The 17,065-nt window shown below is 27.8% G+C and overlaps 1 protein-coding gene across 3 annotated transcripts in view; it reads right to left on the bottom strand.

The window, feature by feature from the left end:
• Positions 1-2,609: 2,609 nt before the first annotated feature.
• The window catches only part of Moe (moesin), a 125,406-nt gene continuing 110,950 nt past the window's right edge, over positions 2,610-17,065 (bottom strand). For 2 of the 3 annotated variants that reach the window (XM_075299244.1, XM_075299243.1), the window contains 6 exons: positions 14,445-14,570; positions 14,097-14,123; positions 9,784-10,550; positions 9,336-9,723; positions 5,843-6,061; positions 2,610-3,678 (listed from right to left, as the gene is read on the bottom strand). In XM_075299244.1, the coding sequence (XP_075155359.1) occupies positions 3,514-3,678; positions 5,843-6,061; positions 9,336-9,723; positions 9,784-10,550; positions 14,097-14,123; positions 14,445-14,570 (1,692 nt within the window). In that variant the 3' untranslated portion in view covers positions 2,610-3,513. The remainder of the gene's footprint in view (positions 3,679-5,842; positions 6,062-9,335; positions 9,724-9,783; positions 10,551-14,096; positions 14,124-14,444; positions 14,571-17,065) is intronic. The other variant, XM_075299246.1, reaches the window with a different exon arrangement.

Genomic DNA, 17,065 nt, shown 5'->3' with positions numbered 1-17,065 from the left:
ACAAATTCCCATTTACTCTAAATTCAAATACATGCAATGTTTGTTCAAATAAATACCACGACCGCAAAGGAAAAAATGCGGGATGCGCATGTTCTCCAAAGCCTTTGTTTATTCGTTTTTTTCTATGAAATTTATTTCAATAATTGGACATATATTTTGTAAAGAGTATGTTTAGTCAGAGCATATTCAAAATTAGGGGTTTTCACATTCTAATATTGACGTGTTTTTGAGAAAAACTTGTGTTTTGAATTTGATTTTTGGTATAAATCAAATAACTAAAAAAATGCTAACTAAAGTATTCGTAGCTGCAGTAATTACATTCTATGAGACAGTATTTTGTTCCACTTAGTATTTGTTATGGTACCCTTTGTTAGCGCAAATGATTTTCAGTCGTCTTGGCATCGACTCTGTTCGACGCTGTTCTTGAGAGATTTTGCCCCATTCTTCCTGTAACCTGTTCTGAAAAAAGTGCTTTGCCTTCATTTTGTCTGTACAGAATGCGCATTTTTTAAATGTTGCCAGCAACCCAAAAAAATGCTGTCGTTTCAGCGGACAGAAAAGAATTCAAAGAAGGAAACAGGGCAATCGCAGCACTCTCGGTTGTCGGCGGTGCTGAAAATGCCCGCAATTTGTCTCTATGCGTGGCGCTATTTTAACAAAAGAATTCGAAGCCTTTTCGCACTTTTGCTTGTTTTTTTTTTAGAAAAGATCCTAAAAAGTACATGCGCAAAAAAAGTGCGCATTTTATACAAGAAAAGAAAACGCCATTAGATGAAATTTTGTTGTTGTCTGATCGTCGATAGGTTTTGTGTGTGCATCTGGGCTTTGCGTTTTGAGTTCTTTGGTGTTGTGAAAGATCCACATTTTCACATCCCAAGTCGTGTGGTCGTTTTCTTGTTGGAGCAAGAAGGTGTACCGTAAATGCGAGCTATATAAAGGTTTAAATTCCCATATGCATGAATTTGAACCTGAACCGATATAGACAAAATTATATACACTTGAATAAAATCTATGTACTTAAAATTTAAATCTAACGTTATGGTACGAAACACCAGGGTTGGTCTGTCGCAAACTGTGACTTTTGCGACATACGTTTACGACGGTATAATACGTATGTCGCAAAAGTCGTAAACCTAGTGTAGAAAACCTAATTTTGAATTAAAGAAATTGTGAATATGTTTTAATTTAATTTAGTTAAGCGGTGTGTTTCGCAGAGATACAGACCATCTCTGCGAAACACAATTTTAGTAAAAAACAAATAAGAAAGCCTGAAGTTGGACGGCCGACTATATACTCTGCACAACTTAGTATTTAGATCTACATTTCGATAAAATCTCAAATACTTCAAATTTTGAGAAAATTTGATATAGAAATAAAACTTAGAGAAAATTTTTTGTAGAAAAAAAAAAATTTTGACCAAAATATCTATAGAAATACAATTTTGACAAATTTTTTATAGAAATAAAATTTTAACAAAATTTTCCATCGACATAAAATTTTAACAAAATTTTCTATAGAAATAATATTTTGCTATATTCTTTATAGAAATAAAATTTTGACAAATTTTTTTATAGAAATAAAACTTTGACAAAATTTTCTATAGAAATCAAACTTTGCAAACTTTTCTATAGAAATAAAATTTTGACAAAATTTTCTACAGAAATTACTTTTTTTAAAAAATTATCAATAGAAATAAAATTTTGCAAAATTTTCTATAGAAATAAAATTTTGCAATATTCTATATAGAAATAAAATTTTGTAAAATTTTCTATAGAAATAAAATTTTGCAATATTCTATATAGAAATAAAATTTTGCAAAATTTTCTATAGAAATAAAATGTTGACAAATTTTCTATAGAAAAAAAATTTTGAAAAAAAACTTTCTATAGAAATAAAATTTTGAAAAAAGTTTCTATAGAAATAACATTTTGACAAAATTTTCTATAAAAAAAAATTTGACAAAATTTTCTATAGAAATAAAATTTTGATAAAATTTTCTTTAGAAATAAAATTTTGAAAAAAATTTCCACAGAAATAAAATTTTGACAAAATTTTCTATAGAAATAAAATTTTGATAAAATTTTCTTTAGAAATAAAATTTTGAAAAATTTTTCTACAGAAATAAAATTTTGACAAAATTTTCTATAGAAATAAAATTTTGAAACAATTTTCTTTCAATATTCGACATATGTATATAGGTATATGATCTTAAAATAAAATTAAAAAAATAAAATCGATTGAAATATTTCAAATAAATTGTTATGGTGGTGGGCATTAAAATGGATCGATTCAGCCCATCCGCTATTGTAACATTCTAGGAAGCATAATTTGTACGACTCCGACTCCAGAAAAATCTTCAGACTCCGACTCCACAGCCCTGGTCACGATATGCAGATTTGAATTTTTGAGCATTTAGAATCGATCTCATATTGTCACGATATGCAGATTACACATCAATAATATCTAGACCTCTCAATATGTTTCATTATATCGTATATATTTCAAAATTTAAACAATTCGGAGAATCTATTTTTTTGATTCCAATTACAATCCCTGGTTTTATACTTACATGTGAAAGACCGCTAATAGAAAAAAAAACACAAAACGTCTTTATTGTTTAAAAAACTTTAATATTTTCTCTTTAAAATAATGAATAAAGTTGTTTTGCTTCTTTAGGTTTTTATATATATACTACATATAAAAAACTTAAAAAACAAATGGAAATGCAAAACAAACAAAAAATTAATATTTACTTTAAAAACAAAAAAATGTTCAATATTTTTCTCTTTCTCTCATAAGCGTTTAGTTTTGTTTGCGACATTTTATTTTTGAAGACATACTTTTCCTTTGTTACTTTAAATATAATTTATGTATATATTTTAAAAATTTAAGTTTTTCATTACTAAATTTTGTGTGTGTATTTTTGTTTTTAATTTTTGTTTTAAGTATAGTTTATTATATTTTTAATTTTAAATTGTTGGAAAAATGAATGGTCTTTTTGATTGATGTTTGTAGTTATTGTTGGAGTTTTCTTTTGTTTTTTCGTTTAAATTTAAATGTAAATTTTGTTGCTTTTCATATACGAGTGTTATTCATGTAGATAATTTATGAATAAGATTAGAATTCATATTCACATATACATAAGGAGGGGTATGATCAACGCAGAAAAAAATTATTATAAAGGAATTAATTATTATCTAAAGAAATAATAATAATATAATATAATAAAACATGGTAGTGTTTGTTGGGTAATGTTTTCTGTTCTGTTTTCCTTCTTTTTTTTAGAGATAGCTTGTTTTAGCTCGATACTTTAAAGGGTTTTCTAAGATGTTATAGAAATACAAAGTTTACTTTGTTTTAGTTTATCCCGTGGAAAAACAAGCTGTGAAATTTTAATGCATGGTTAATAGTTTTGAATGTTTTTGGGTAGTTGTTTTTTGTTGTAATTAACAAAAATGTAAACGAAAAAGAAAAACAAGTTAGGAGGAGGTGGAGGGGAAAAAAGTATACTTTTTACATATTTTCAAATTGGTCAACACGACGTTTTGTATTGCCTTTACGGATTTCACGTAATGTCTTGTATTTGTCACGTCCTTGGCGAACATTTTCACGATGAATCTTATCGTTCGGGGTTTCTTTTGTATCATCCCGTGATTGGGCCAAGTCTTGTTTCAAGGCCTAAAAAAGAAAAGAAAAAAAATATTTAATTAGAATTTAATAAAAAAAAATACTATTTATCTAAAAAAGTTTATTTTACAAAATTTCTAAAATTTCTAATTTCCTAAATTTTGGAGAACATTTTACCAAAACCCAAAATCAAATTTAGCACAATTTTATTTCTATAGAAAATTTTGTCAAAAATTTTTTTCTATGGAAAATTTTGTTAAAATTTTATTTCTAAAAAAATTGTCAAAATTTTATTTCTATAGAAAAATTTGTCAACATGTTATTTCTATAGAAAATTTTATTTACCAAATAAAAACAAAATGAAATTTTGGGCAATTTTGTTTTTATAGAAAATTTTTTATTTATAAAATTTTTTCAAAACTTTATATCTATAGAAAATTTGAATAAAATGTTATTTCTATAGCAAATTTGGACAAAATTTTATTTCTATATTTTTTTTTTACAATTTTATTTCTATCAAAATTTTATTTCTATAGAAAATATTGTCAAAATTTTATTTCTATAGAAAATTTTGTCAACATTTTATTTCTATAGAAAATTTTGGTAAATTATTTCTGTAGAAAATGTGAATGAAATTTTATTTCTATAATTTTTTTTACAATTTTATTTCTATAGAAACCTTTATCAAAATTTTATTTCTATAGAAAATGTTGTCAAACTTTTATTTCTACAGACAATTTTATCAGAATTTTATTTCTATAGAAATTTTTGTCCAAATATTATTTCTATAGAAAATTTTGTCAAAATTTTATTTACCAAACAAAATCAAATTTTGCGCAATTTTATATCTATAGAATTTTTTTCAAAGCATAATTTCTATAGAATATTTTGTCAAAATTGTTTTTCTATAGAAAATTTGGTCAACATTTTATGTCGATAGAAAATATTGTCCAAATTTTATTTCTATAGAAAATTGTGTCAGTTTTATTTCAAAATTTAATTTCTATAGAAAATTTTATCAAAATTGTATGTCAAAATTTTATTTCTATAGAAAATTTAGTCAAAATTTTATTTCAATCGAAAAATTTTGCCAAAATTTTATTTCTATAGAAATTGTTGTCAAAATTTTATTTCTATAAAAATTTTTGTCAACATTTTATTTCAATCGAAAAATTTTGTCAAAATGTTATTTCTATGAAAATTTTGTCAAATTTTATTTTATAGAAAATTTTGTGAAAATTGTATTTTATAGAAAATTTTGTAAAAATTTTATTTTATAGAAAATTTTGTAAAAATTTTATTTCTATAGTAAATTTTGTCAAAATTGTATTTCTATAAAAACGTTGTCAACATTTTATTTCTATAGAAAATTTTGTCAAAATTGTATTTCTATAGAAAATTTTGTCAAAAATTTATTTCAATCGGAAAAATTTGTCAAAATTTTATTTCTATAGAAAATTTTGTCAAAATTTTATTTCTAGAGAAAATTTTGTCAATATTTTACTTCTATAGAAAATTTTGTCAACATTTTATTTCTATAGAAAATTTTATCATTTTATTTCTATCGAAAATTTTGTCAAAATTTTGTTTCGATAGAAAATTTGTTAAAATTTTATTTCTATAGAAAATTTTGTCAAAATTTTATTCCTATAGAAAATTTCTGTAGAAAATTTTGTCAAAATTTTATTTCTGTAGAAAATGTGAATAAAATTTTAATTCTATAATTTTTTTTACAATTTTATTTCTATAGAAAATTTGTCAAATTTTTATTTCTATAGAAAATATTGTCAAAATTTTATTTGTATAAAAAATTGTATCAAAATTTTATTTCTATAGAAATGTTTGTCAAAATTTTATTTCTATAGAAAATTTTGTCAAAATTTTATTTACCAAACAAAATTTGGTCAAAATTTTATTTCTATAGAAAATTTTGAAAAAATTGTATTTCTATAGAAAATTTTGTCAAAATTTTATTTCTATAGAAAATTTTGTCAAAATTTTATTTCTATAGCCAATTTTGTCAAAATTGTCTATGCTCAGTTCTTGCAGCTCAAGCGACTTAACCCCATATGTCTCTCATAGTAGTCTGCACGCGAACTTAATAAAACTCTTTGCATCCTTACAACAATAACTAAGTTGGGTTTTGTTCTTTCTAGTGTCAAATCTTAAGAATTATAGCAAAGCATCATTAAATATATTCCAAAATTTACTATACCTTCAATTGATCATGCAAACGCTCATTACGTTCGGCCAATGTACGTCTATCCTCAATAGGATCTTTGATATGTTCATCTGTATCCAAATCACGAGATACATCACCGCCAGCATCACCATTGGTGAGTTCTTCTTCATTTTCATTTTCGTTTTCATCTTCAGCCACATGATGATGTTGTGGTGTGGTGGAAGCAGCCAATAAAGCAGCAGCAGCTTCAGCCTAAAATTAAAGAAAAGAAAAATTATTGTTTTAAATAAAAACATAAATGTTGTTACGAAATTAAATGTAAAGTAATGGGGAGTTATATAATTCTCAAATAAAAAAAAAGAAACTGAATTATCTTTAAGAAATACCAATGTGTCACAGAAAATAGATTTCAATGAATATTTAGAAAACATTTTCTATGTGGCTCTCTTTTCGATAGAAAGCTAATAGCAAATTTTAGAGTCATTTGAAAATAAACCTTAACTGAATCCAAGTCATTCGAAGAATGAATCAAGTAAGTTTTTGAAAAATATATTTTTAATTTTAGATATTCCACTAACGATATAGTACAGGGTGATGAATGATATGACTCATGTGAAACTAGAATGTATACCATACATTTCGAATATGCTACCAAATGGAAACGATACTTTGGAGAATAAAACATTGTATATTTGAAAGCATTATTATTTGAATCATTGCGATAGGGAGGCCTTCAAATGATTTTTGAAGTTATAACAAAAAGTTTTTTCCAAGTAATTTAATTTGTTTAGAAAGCTCTCCACATAAAAGAAAAACAAACATTGCCTGGAGTAAAATCTTCAAAGGAATGCAAATCCTCACAGTTAAAGAAATTTAATGAAATTTTATTTTCTACTACAATGGTCGCGAATCTGGATTTTCAGTTAAAAATTGAAGAAAGACCGAAGACAAAATGGTCTCGTCAATTTGAAAACAGCAAAACCAAAAAATAAAAATTGATATGGAGATATATCCATATATCAGTTAGACCTCCAATACCATATAGGACGGACAGTGGTCCAAGAAGTATTTATCCACACCGCCTGCTGCAGTTGTATGCACATACTTTCTCGTGAATGACAACTGTGTATATTGCAAGCAGATAGGATTCGCAGAAATAATTCACTGCTGAATATTTTTTCGATATTCGGCCGAATCTAGGATTGTGCATGGCGGGCATCCTAATTATTACATAACGGGTTCCAAGGAGTCTGGAAAATATAGATTGCTCCCAACGAAAGTGCTCCGAATGATAATCTTAATGACCACCGTTGCCTGAGATTTACAAGACAACTTCAGGGCTTTGTTATTCGACGCTGAATTGTAGCAACAGCCATCCTAGACATACAAAGGACTGTGAATTCTCCCAGTTAAAGCAAATTAATGAAATTTTATTTTGTATTACACTGAAAGAGAATCTGGTTTTTCACTTCAAAATTGAAAAAAAACGAAGGCACAACGATCTCGAAACAAAAAAAAAATGACACAGCACCATATAGTGCTATATGACGATGGTCCAAGATAAACTTCTCGTGAACAACAACTGTGGAAATTTCAGCCAGGCAGGACTCGCACAAATAAATCGTCTCTGAAAAATTGTCGATGTTCGTTTGAAACTTATTTTTCACCTATGACTACGGTTGCCACTCGTGCCAAAAATAATCTACCAAAATTTTAAAAAAATTACCAAAAATCTACCAAACAAAAAAATTTCAAATTTCAAAATTTCATTTTTATAAAAAATTTTGTCAAAATTTTATTTCTAGAGAAAATTTAGTCAAAATTTTATTTTTATATACAATTTTATCAAAATTTTATTTCTAGAGAAAATTTTGTCAAAACTTTATTTCTATGAAAAATTTTGTCATCATTTTATTTCTATCGAAAATTTTATCAAAATTTTATTTCTATAGGAAATTTTCTCAAAATTTTATTTCTACAGAGAATTTTGTCAACATTTTATTTCTAGAGAAAATTTTGTCAAAATTTTATTTCTATGGAAAATTTTGTCAACATTTTATTTCTATAGAAAATTTTCTCAAATTTTTTTTTTCTATAGAAAATTTTTTCAAAATTTTATTTCTATAGAGAATTTTGTCAAAATTTTATTTCTATAGAGAATTTTGTCAAAATTTTATTGTATAGAAAATTTTGTCAAAATTTTATTTCTATAGAAAATTATGTCAAAATTTTATTTTTATAGAAAATTTGGTGAAAAATTTATTTCTATAGCAAATTTTGTTTCTATGGAAAATTTTGTCAAAATTTTATTTCTAGGAAAATTTTTCTCACATTTTCTCAAATTTTTATTTCTAAAGAAAATTTTCTCAAAATTTTATTTCTATAGAAAATTTAGTCAAAATTTTATTTCTATAGAAAATTTTGTCAAAATTTTATTTCTATGGAAAATTTCTAAAAATTTTTATTTCTATTGAAAATTTTCTAAAAATTTTAATTTAGTTTACTTTAAAATTTTATTTTTGTAAAAAAATTTCTCAAAATTTTATTTCTATAGAAAATTTTCACGAATTTTTATTTCTATACAAAATTTTATTTCTATAGAACAGTTTATCAATGTTTTATTTCTATAGAAAAAAATTGTAAAAATTTATTTCTATTGAAAATTTTGTCAAAATTTCATTTTTATAGAAAATTGGTCAAAATTGTATTCCTATAGAAAATTGATGGACCTCTTATTTGGGGAGGTAAATTTTGCAAAATCTACCAAAACTCAAGAATTTTACCAATCTACCAAACAGTAAAACCAACTGTGGCAACCGTGCCTATGGCCCTTGTATTGCATGGAGAGCTTGCTAATCATTGCAGCACGGGGAGTCTCTGGAAGCGCTGAGTAATTCAATATTCGGGAAAAAGTAAATAAGTTGGCAACGCTAGGATGCCCGAAATGGTTCTTGGCATTGCGATAGACAGATGTATGATCCGAATTCACAAGACCGTTATCAAAACTGCTAACATCTAAGGTTGCCTGATAGGGAATATGGAGAATTATGTTGTAACTCCCAGAGGCTAATATCACCTGGCATTGCCAAGCGAAGGACATACGGGAGGCTTATAGCAAGATTCCAAGCCAGAGGAGATCTCTCTTTCCTTCCTTGAGAGGTATAATGAAGTTTCGATCATTTACGCAGTTGACCACTTCTTTACGAGGTTAAAAGCTCATTGGATTTTCAGAAAAATGTTTAAAGTCTAAAATATCATTTTCAAATGGTTCCACTCTAAATTAGAGTGATGAAAAAAACTGGGATTTTTGAAGGTAAGGTTTTCTCGTATACTAGTTTTACTAGTCCATCAAAATGAGATTTTCATAAAAATCGAAAATCGGTGTAAGTAACCGATCCAACGGGTTTAATTACCCTACTCTAAATGCTCGCCATTAGAATTGATTTTGACAAAATGTCAATCCCGTTAGACATGGTTCCGATTTTATTCCCTGGTCAAAGAATTAGAAATTTAACGTTATTTTTACCTGCTTGCGTCTGGCTTCTTCGACTTCGTCTTGTAGACGTTTGGTTTCTTCATCCTTTTGATTGACTTCTTCTTGGATGCGTTGAACTTCCATTTGTTTAGCCATAATTTCTTCTTCCAATTTGGCTTTTTCGGCAGCTTCCATATGCTTGGCCTCTTCGAGACGAGTCAACATGGCTTGCAATTCCTTCTGGCGCAATTCCAATTCATCCTTGGAGGCTTGCAATTGTTTCAATTGCTCTTCCAAACGACGAATCATTTCTTGGGCTTCCATTAAGTCCTTTTGTGAACGTTCCATGTCTTCTTGCATTTGCTTGAGACGATCTTCGTATTCTTGTTGTTTCTTTTCGGCACGTTCGCGGGCAGCCAAAGCCAATTGGAGTTTTTCACTAAGGCGAGTGGAAAAGATAATTAGTAATGTAATTTTTAAAGCATTCCACAAAACTTACCGTTCCTGTTGTTTGGCATTCTTCTCCTCTCTGGCTTGGGCCTTCATTTGTTGTACATCAATGGTATCGGGTTTGCGGCGACGCATATACAACTCATGATTACCCATGCACAAGGCCAAAATACGCTTATTGATCCTCACACGGGGAGCAAAGAATACAAAGTCGGGCGCCTTCTTATCGATGGGCTTAATAATGAATTTCTTATCCGAGAAGGAAATATTACGAATTTCCGACCAGGGGAAACCAATTTTCGGTGTCAATTTATCCTCTTGCTCGTAGATGTTCAAACCCAAAGCATCGACACCCAACCATAGATCGGTGCCCTTTTTGTTTTTAATTTCGAAATAGTTCACACCGTACATTTCCAAATCCTGAGCAATTTTCAAATATTCCATCATGGCATCTTCACGCAACATACCACGGTGTTCCTGCCACCAGGTCATTATGGATTGTTCCCATTCCTCCTTGGACATTTTGTGCTGATCGATAACACGTTGAGGCAATAGACGATCATTGGCCAAAAAGCCGGGTGAATGCAGGTTCTTGTTGTGATCACCATGGCGTGCTTGCACAGCATACGAGGCCAAAAGGACCGAAGTTTCCGGGGGACAATAGATTTCATCCGATAATATGGCATTCTTAACTTGTAAATAGAAAAGGCGTAGGGTAATGTCCTGAATCAATTCTTCGGCAACATCTTCAGGATAGAATTTAGCACGGAAGCGGAATTGTAGAGGATTCTCCTTTTTGACATCTTGGTTCATAACCTAATTAAAGGGAAAAAGATGATAGGAATTAGTGGGTAACCTCAATACTAAGTTAGATGGGAAAAATTTTTTAAATTGTAAAACTTAACCCTTTAGAGATTTTTGTTTGATTTATTTTTATGGTGATTTTGCTCAAGTGCAAAAGCTTGCTAAAACTTGAAAGGGTTAAGTGTTGGAAACAAACAAATTAAAATAAAAGAATCTAAAAACTGATAAAATTAAATAATATTTTCTACAATATTTATACGAATAAATCGGACAATAAATATACGCTCACCTAAAAACGAAATAAATTAAAAAAAAAAAAAATAAATAAATAAAAAACTACTACATTTATTTTATAGTATTTATTAAACAAACTTTTATGTTATTTAAGTTAATTTTTTTCGAATTAACTTAAATAATTTAGTTTCGATTTAATTATATTCATTTGTATTTCTTTATTATTTATTTTAATTTTGTATAATATAAGCTTATTTAAAAGTAATAACCGTATTAAAATTTAGATTCATTTCATTTCATTTCATGTTGTTTGATTTGATTTTTTTTTTGCACGGACGGACATGTTTTTCATTCGATTTACGATGGTTGCCTTTTATATTCCGGGATTGGACAGCCCTAGTGTTGCAATCTGCTAACTGACATTTGAAGTAATACCTTTTTGAGGTTATAACATTTTTGAAGTTATACGTTCTAAGAACGTTTTGACATACGAACGCTATCTGTGCTATTTACATATTTTCTTCAAGAAACCATTGATGCTGCGTCAACTGATATTGCAAGATCTTCCTATGACCTATCGTGATACTCAGACAAACTTAGGGACCAGCATACATTCAATGTTGCATAAATATTTGTCAATCGCCCAACAAAGGTCGAAAGAAGGTGATAGGTGAACTCGGTTGCCACTCGACCCAAAAATAATCTACCAAAATTTGGAGAAAATTTTACCAAAAAACTACCAAACAAAAAAATGTTATTATGCAAAATTCTATTTCTATAGAAAACTTTCTCAAAATTCTATTTCTATAGAAAATTTTCTCAAAATTCTATTTCTATAGAAAATTTTCTAAATATTTGATTTCTATAGAAAATTTTTTAAAAATTTTATTTTTATAGAAAATTTTCTCAAAATTTTATTTCTATAGAAAATTTTCTCAAAATTTTATTCCTATGGAAAATTTTGTCAAAATTTTATTTCTATTAAAATTCTCCAAATTTTATTACTATAAAAATTTTTCTCAAAATTTTAATTCTACAGAAATTTTTGTCAAAGATGAGCCAAATCCAACAAAAAATTGCTCGCGCTCGAAGGTCGCTGAAAATGTGCCCAGGAAAATGAGCCCAAAACCAAAATGACACAGGGCCACAAATGTGGGGCAACGTTTCATATTGAATATGAGCCCAAACAAAACGTAATTGAAGCATGAATGCTCCAAAATACGATCGTGGTATTTCGAAACACGTGATGACTCGTAGATTTACGCATTTCAACCCGAAAATAAATAGAAATCAAAATGAGCCAAATCCAAAAAAAGTTGCTCGCCCTCGAAACGCGCTATGGAAATGGGCCCCAGAAAATGAGTCCCAAAATCACGGTTGCCACTTGACCCAAAAATTATCTACGAAAAGTTTATTTTGCAAAATTTTATTTCCTTAGAAAATTTTGTCAAAATTTTATTTCTATCGAATATTTGGTCAATATTTTATTTCTATAGAAAATTTTGTCAAAATTTTATTTCTATAGAAAATTTTGTCCAAATTTTATTTCTACACAAAATTTTGTCAAAATGTTATTTCTATAGTAAATTTTGTCAAAATTTTATTTCTATAGAAAATTTTGTCAAAATTTTATATCTATAGAAAATTTTGTCAAAATTTTATTTCTATAGAAAATTTTGTCAAAATTTTATTTCTATAAAAGATTTTTTAAAAATTTTATTTCTATAGAATATTTGTTCAATATTTTATTTCTATTGACAATTTTGTTAAAATTTTATTTCTATAGAAATTTTTGTCAAAATTTTATTTTTATAGAAAATTTTGTCAAAATTTTATTTCTATAGAAAATTTTGTCGAAATTTTATTTCTACAGAAAATTTTGTTAAAATTTCATTTCTATAGAAAATTTTGTCAAAATTTTATTTCTATAGAAAATTTTGTCAAAATTTTATTTCTATAGAAAATTTTGTCAAAATTTTATTTCTCTAGAAAATTTTGTCAAACTTTTATTTTATAGAAAATTTTGACAAAATTTTATTTCTATAGAAAATGTGGTCAAAATTTTAATTCTATAGAAAATGTGGTCAAAATTTTAATTCTATAGAAAATTTTGTCAAAATTTTATTTCTATAGAATATTTGGTTAATATTTTATTTCTATAGAAAATTTTGTTAAGATTTTATTTCTATAGAAAATTTTGTTAAAATTTTATTTCTATAGAAATTTTTGTCCAATTTTTTTTTCTACAGAAAATTTTGTCAAAATGTTATTTATATAGAATATTTGGTGAACATTTTATTTCTATAGAAAATTTTGTCAAAATGTTATTTCTATAGAACATTTTGTCAAAATTTTATTTCTATAGAAAATTTTGTCAAACTTTTATTTCTATAGAAAATTTTGTCAAAATTTTACTTCTATAAAAAATTTTGTCAAAATTTTATTTCTATATTTTTTTAATTTTTATAATTGTGTCAAAATTTTATTTCTATAAAAAAGTTTGTCAAAATTGTATTTCTATAAAAAAGTCTGTCAAAATTTTATTTCTATAGAAAATTTTGTCAAAATTTTATTTCTATAAAAAGTTTTGTCAAAAATTTTATTTCTATAGAAAATTTTGTCAAAATTTTATTTCTATAGAATATTTGGTCAAAATTTTATTTCTATAGAAAATTTTGTCAAAATTTTATTTCTATAGAAAAGTTTAACATTTTATTTCTATAGAATATTTGGTCAAAATTTTATTTCTATTGAAACTTCTCCCGAAATTTTATATCTATGGAAAATTTTGCCAAAATTGTATTTCTATAGAAAAGTTTGACAACATTTTATTTCTATAGAATATTTGGTCAAAATTTTATTTCTATTGAAACTTCTCCCCAAATTTTATTTCTATAGAAAATTTTGCCAAAATTTTATTTTTATAAAAAAAATTTGTGAAAGCGTTTGTTTCTATATAAAATTTTTTAAAAATTGTAGTTTTATAGACAATTTGTGAAGTACCTCATTCTACTATTTTTGGTAGAATTCTACCAACTTGTCAACTTGTCTTTTAACCCGGTAAAATTCAGGAAATTTAAATTTGTTTAAAAATAACTTCTTGTCCAATGAATATTTACATCCCTAGAATAGCATTTTTGGATTTATATTGAACGTGATGGCTTAGGAATAACTTCCATTTGCTTTTTGTTTTTATTTTTATTTTTAGGTTTTCAAACATAAATACTTAAAAAAATAATTCTAATTCTACTAAAAATTTAAATATAAATGGAAATTAAAAAAAAAAACTATATTAAATATTGAATGATATTTTTTGTATGTTACCCATGTTGAAAAAGGCATTGATCCAGTCTGTGTGCGTGCATATAAATGATTTTTTGATTGTAATAAAATGTGATTATTAAAACAAAGTCTTAAAATATATTATTATAACGTATCTAAAATATGAATCCTACACAAAAAGCTCTCTCTTACATTGGTATGGAGGATAACAAAAATGTATTTATGACAGTTTGGGATTTTTTTCAAGTCTAGCATATAATTGAAGTATGGGAATATGAACACAACTATGAACATTTTCTAAAGGTAAAATTCGGTTGAAATTCTTTTACAGCAAGGGGGGTTTTATAGTGTTTAGCTTAGTTGTTGTTGTTTTATTTTTGGACCACCCACCATATCTTCTCCATCACTATCATCGGTTTCATCATTGGTATTTTGATTACCATCAGCTGTACGTTTGTCCACGTATTTTTTAACTTTTTTTAAATATTTAATTGTTTTTAGGGCCGGTGATTCAGGCTATTATAATAGTGAGTATACACAAAATGTGTTTAACGAAAATAACAAACATTGTGAAACATAGAAATAAATGTGTTTGGTGGTAAATTAAATTTAAAAATAACAAATTCAGAAAGTTTTTGTTTTGTGGTAAATAAAATATCTGTAGATTATGGTGTAAATATACAGAAAATTATTATTATTATTTTTTTTTTTTGATAAATGATAAATAAATATCTACACATAGAGAAAATAATCTTTACTTCGGAACGACATATTAGCAGGGTTAGCCTGTCGCAAACAGTGACTCTTGCGACATACATTTACGACAGTATAATACGTATGTCACAAAAGTCGTAAACCTAATGTAGAAAGCCTAATTTTGAACAAAAGAATTTATAAATATTTTCTAATTTAATTTACTTTGGCTCCTCGATAAAATCGATGCAAAAAATATGTTGCTATTTACATTGGATTTGTTGAAAAGTCAACTAGTTCTACATCTCTCATTCGCAACTGCAAACAATTCTGGGTTTGCATGGTCAATAATGTTCATCCAAGCTTTTGTTGTATCAGCGAATGACTGGCTAGAGTTTTGACAATTTTTAATTAGCATGGAAATTGATTCTGATAAGTCAAAAAGTAAGTTATAAAATTCTTTGTAAACAGCAATTCGCTTATGCTTTATGCTTCGCTGTAAATTTTTACAGAAATTTGTGAAAGGTTAATTATGAGCGTGAACAGATCGTCACCTTTACCGCATCATCGAGTGGGACATAGTAATTTTGGCTTGAAGGTTTCCATTGAAATAAGACTATTCTCTAGTCTACTTTTTAAAAATCGCTTACTAATTTTAAAAACATTCCTGAGAATAGAAACCATTGAAATAAGACTGTTCTCTAGTCTACTTTTCAAAAATCGCTTAATAATTTTATGAACATTCCTGAGAATAGAAACTTTTTCGAACATATCATCATCTTGGATATCATCGAATTCGCTGCCCAGCTGACGCGGCTGAAGTATTTTGAGTTTGCGACGTTTGTTACACTTTTTACATTTACGACGGGTATGTGACGTTTATAACTTTGCGACAGTCGCAAACCTAAAAAAGTTTGATACAGACCATCTCTGCATATTAGACAAACAAAATTCCTGTTTAATGGAAACTATTGTATGTTAAGCAGAATTTTGGCAAACGATGCCACGATTGTCTCTAATATTTTTTTTTTTTTGCTTTTATAGATTTGTTTTTGCTGCAGTTTTTCTGTTTGTCTATAATCTAATCTAATCTAAAAGGTTGGCTGATAAGTCCCCGGTCTGACACATAGATGGCGTGCTAGTATTAAATGCATATTCTTTTTATATAGTACCACCCTTCAAATGATTCGTGTTAAAATTTGACGTCTGTTAGTCAATTAGTTTGTGAGATAGAGCGTCTTTTGTGAAGCAACTTTTGTTATTGTGAAAAAAAAAAAATGGAAAAAAAGGAATTTCGTGTTTTGATAAAATACTGTTTTCTGAAGGGAAAAAATACAGTGGAAGCAAAAACTTGGCTTGATAATGAGTTTCCCGAGTCTGCCCCAGGGAAATCAACAATAATTGATTGGTATGCAAAATTCAAGCGTGATGAAATGAGCACGGAGGACGGTGAACGCAGTGGATGCCCGAAAGAGGTGGTTACCGACGAAAACATCAAAAAAAATTAACAAAATGATTTTGAATGACCATAAAATGACGTTGATCGAGATAGCAGAGACCTTAAAGATATCAAAGGAATGTGTTGGTCATATCATTCATCAATATTTGGATATGCGGAAGCTCTGTGCAAAATGGGTACCGCGCGAGCTCACATTTGACTAAAAACAACTACGTGTTGATGATTCTGAGCGGTGTCTGCAGCTGTTAACTCGTAATACACCCGAGTTTTTCCGTCGATATGTGACAATGGATGGAACATGGCTCCATCACTACACTCCAGAGTCTAATCGACAGTCGGCTGAGTGGACAGCGACCGGTGAACCGTCTCCGAAGTAATGGCCTCTGTTTTTTGGGATGCGCATGGAATAATTTTTATCGATTATCTTGAGAAGGGAAAAACCATCAACAGTGACTATTATATGGCGTTATTGGAGCGTTTGAAGGTCGAAATCGCGGCAAAACGGCCCCATATGATGAAGAAAAAAGTGTTGTTCCACCAAGACAACGCACCGAGCCACAAGTCTTTGAGAACGATGGCGGCAAAAATTCATGAATTGGCCTTCGAATTGCTTCCCCACCCACCGTATACTCCAGATCTGGCCCCCAGCAACTTTTTCTTGTTATCAGACCTCAAAAGGATGCTCGCAGGGAAAAAATTTGGCTGCAATGAAGAGGTGATCGCAGAAACTGAGGCCTATTTTTAGGCAAAACCGAAGGAGTACTACCAAAATGGTATCAAAAAATTGGAAGGTCATTATAATCGATGTATCGCTCTTGAAGGGAACTATGTTGAATAATAAAAACGAATTTTGACAAAA

This window comes from Haematobia irritans, chromosome 3 (assembly GCF_050003625.1).
Source record: "Haematobia irritans isolate KBUSLIRL chromosome 3, ASM5000362v1, whole genome shotgun sequence".
Classification (NCBI taxonomy): Eukaryota; Metazoa; Arthropoda; class Insecta; order Diptera; family Muscidae; genus Haematobia; species Haematobia irritans.
The sequence above is the reverse complement of the archived record's forward strand: the minus strand, read 5'-3'. Positions and strand labels throughout refer to the sequence as shown.